Source organism: Temnothorax curvispinosus, unplaced genomic scaffold (genome assembly GCF_003070985.1).
Source record: "Temnothorax curvispinosus isolate PA1 unplaced genomic scaffold, ASM307098v1 QBEX01006973.1, whole genome shotgun sequence".
NCBI lineage: Eukaryota > Metazoa > Arthropoda > Insecta > Hymenoptera > Formicidae > Temnothorax > Temnothorax curvispinosus.
In genome coordinates, this window is record NW_020216753.1 from 10063 (window position 1) to 13351 (window position 3289).

The 3289-nt window shown below is 44.3% G+C and overlaps 1 protein-coding gene across 1 annotated transcript; it reads right to left on the reverse strand.

Annotated features, from left to right (window-relative positions):
* Positions 1-2203: 2203 nt before the first annotated feature.
* LOC112456554 lies at positions 2204-2833 on the reverse strand. The gene has a single exon (XM_025019176.1). It carries the CDS (start codon positions 2831-2833, stop codon positions 2204-2206), a length of 630 nt encoding a protein of 209 aa, XP_024874944.1.
* Between the last annotated feature and the right edge of the window lie 456 nt (positions 2834-3289).

Consider the following 3289-nt stretch of genomic DNA (forward strand, 5'->3'; position numbering starts at 1 on the left):
TTCAGCCGATACTCCGCTAGCCTAGCAATCGTGAGCAGTCGCTCGTTATTCCTCTCCTTTTAATCCATTGGGTCAAAGGAGAGGAAACGAGCGACTGCTCACGATTGCTAGGCTAGCGGAGTATCGGCTGAACGCAGCCAATGCATATTTTGACAGTTAATTGTCAAAAAGTTAATAGTAAAAAACTAAATAGCGCGCGCAAAGCGCGCGTCTGTGATGTCTATATAGTGAATATAAAAACGGCAAATAAGTATAAAATTTTTAATTTACTTGTTCAAAATGCACAAATATTACTCAAAGATTTCCAAAATATTTGTTGTAAAATTAAAAAAAAAATTTGTTTTGATGTATTGCTAGAAATGTTTAATGGAGAATTTTTGAAATATTTCTAAATTATTTTATGAAAGATATTGTAATTGATAAAAAAAAATGTATAAAATATTTGCCATATATAGCAGAAATATTTTGTAAAAGATTTTTCCTACATTTTTAAAAATATTTTTATATACATTTTTAAAATATTTTTAAATCTTTCATGAAATATTTCATACTAGTCTAATAAAAATATTTCTTATAATATTTGCGTAACATTTAAAAAATATTTTTGTAAAATATTTTCCTAAAATATTTTAAAATGTTTTAAAGATATTTACGAAAAATTGTTAAAATATTTTATTAAAATATTTCAAAAAATGATTCACAAAAAATATATCATGCTGTGTGGGTAACTCCGATTCTCTCACGCCTCCGGTTCCTCCTCCATGTGCTCGCCTTCCTTTGACCTTCTTTTATGCTTCTCTTCCATTTCTCCACCTTCCTCGTTTCTTACTCCGCTGTTCCATCCCTAATTCCTCTCTCTCTTCTCGCCACCCGCCTTTCTTGCTCAACCGGAAGTCCATATATAGGTTATATATATATATATATATATATATATATATATATATATATATATATAACCTATATATGGACTTCCGGTTATATATATATTGTTGCGCTCAACCGCGCGTTCGCTGCACTCACAACATACAGACACACTCGCGAACGCGGCGCGCGATCCCGTTGCCGGGAATAAAGACTCTCAGTAAGAAAGGAACTCGTTTAATGCGGAAATGAGATAATATACAGTCAGCTCGTCAACACGTCTGTTCGGCTCAAAGGCCCGGCGGAGAATCTGAATGCCGACATCTGTCAACAAACAACGACAGGCCCGTCGTCAAGCACGTCGTCAGGCAGCGCTTTGCGACTGCCTTCCGGGTTTCTACCGGGCGTCTCGGCTCGGGCGCAACAATATATATATATATATATATATATATATATATATATATATATACTCAGATAGCCAAGCGTTCCTTGGTATAAGAAAGGAAATAGTGTTTGGCATAAGTTTCCATTCAGTTGTCATCATATTGCTGTCACCAGACAACAGTAATTTCGTTTAGAGCAACTTAAAAGCATTATGCAGACAACGATTACCTTACGCAAACAAGCGGAAAGCTCGTAGCATACTTATTGCCATAAAAGTTGCCACAATCTGTTGGCAACCGTTTTGGTGGCAATAAAAGTCGGCAATTCAATAGGCAAAATCGGAAGCCGCTTTCCTCAATATTAAAAGCAACTTAAGCGGAGCAGTTTTAAGCAAACTGACAGCAACTTACGGGCAACTTGCTATCTGGGTATATATGTATGTATGTATGTATGTATGTATGTATGTATGTATGTATGATATATATATGTCGTAGGCAAATGATTATTTTAGGAAAATAGCTTCTGACTAGGCAAATGCTATCTGCCTGGCCAAATAGCTTTCACCATTTATTCTTGCTATTTTCCTAGTCAAATGCTATTTTCCTAGGCAGATGCTATTTGACTGAACCGCTGTTAGGCAAATGGTATGGTCTCACGCTGGGAGTTTCATTAGTTTAATTATGCGTGGGAAGCACACACACACACACACACACAACGGGGGGGTGCGAGGGGGGGGCCTTCGGCCCCCCCCTCCCCCGCACCCACCCCGCCGGTAGGCTGCGTGGACCTCGCTTTACAACATAAAGTACATGCTAAGTTGTAAAACGAAATTATAAAGTACATGCATGGGGGAGGGTGCAGGGGAGAAAAGCCTTTCTGTTCACGTGCGCTCACGCATGTAAGCCCCCTTGCACCCCTCCATGCATGTGCTTTATAATTTCGCTTTATTAGTTAGCTATTAAACTTTAACTTTTAATATTTTCTTGGGCTTTGCGCTGCTCTTGCCTTTAGCCTTCGACGTTCCCTCTCCTGATTTGGCCGCTTCGCCTCTTTCCTTCTCCGCGGCTTTGTCTCTTTTTCCTTGCTTGCACCTTTTGCAGGAGGGCCCCCCGATTCGGTGTTCATGGGGGAGCCCCTTGCCAAGGCAAACCACACAGCGCACCGGGACCTGGCAGTCGCGCGCCGAGTGGCTGTCCTCGCCACATCGGTAGTACGCCCCGGTGCGGTCCGCCTCGTTTCGGCAGGTCGCGCGGGTGTGTTCGAATTCTAAATACTTAAAACATTGGAGTGGTCTCTTGTCCAGCATGACCACCTTCGCTGAAGACCACCCCAATGCCACCTTTCCCTTTTTGGTAAAGACGTTAGCCACAGCCAACGGGCACTTCACTACGGTGGAGCACAGACCATTGGCCATCCTCCTGATCGGTCCCACCGTGACGTTCGTGATGCCCGTATCTCTCTTTAGCGCCACGGTTTTGCATATTTCGGTCTCTGCGACCGATTCCTCGAAACCGCTCAACCTAATATCAGCCGTCATAGTTGGGCGGCTGATTCTCACCCTCTCCTTGCTGGCCAGGGCCTCCGCCATTTTATTGGCTAACGCGACGGCCTTTTCGGCGTTGCCCTGACCGGCAATCTCCAGGCTTATGGCGCCCGTAACCGTGCGCCTAACGTTGGGGGGGTCTCGTTATGCCGAGGCTCTCCAAGTCGACCTTCCGTCTGACTGTACCCATATTTTCGGCGTACTCGCCTTCCGGGCACGTCAACGTTATCGCGGCCGTTCGCGGCGTGCGCCTCTTCGCTTTTTTATCCTGCTGCAGGGCGAGTTGGTTCTGATCTTTCCCCCCAGGCTTCCCTCCTTGCTCAGGCTTTTTCGCGACATTATTATTTCCGGCGTTCCTCCTCGGCTGTTCGCTTGACTGCCTGAGCCTTGTTTTTGCCCCTCCTTCCCACTTGTGTCCACTCCCCCTCTGTCTTGGACCCTGCGGTACCCTGTGCGGTCCCTTTCCCCTGCTCCCGAGGGCGCATTCCCTGTGTAGCCCCC

Bases quoted from the DNA above. Each gene is read 5' to 3' on its own strand.
- LOC112456554 (XM_025019176.1), bottom strand. From the start codon at position 2,833: ATGGCGGAGGCCCTGGCCAGCAAGGAGAGGGTGAGAATCAGCCGCCCA.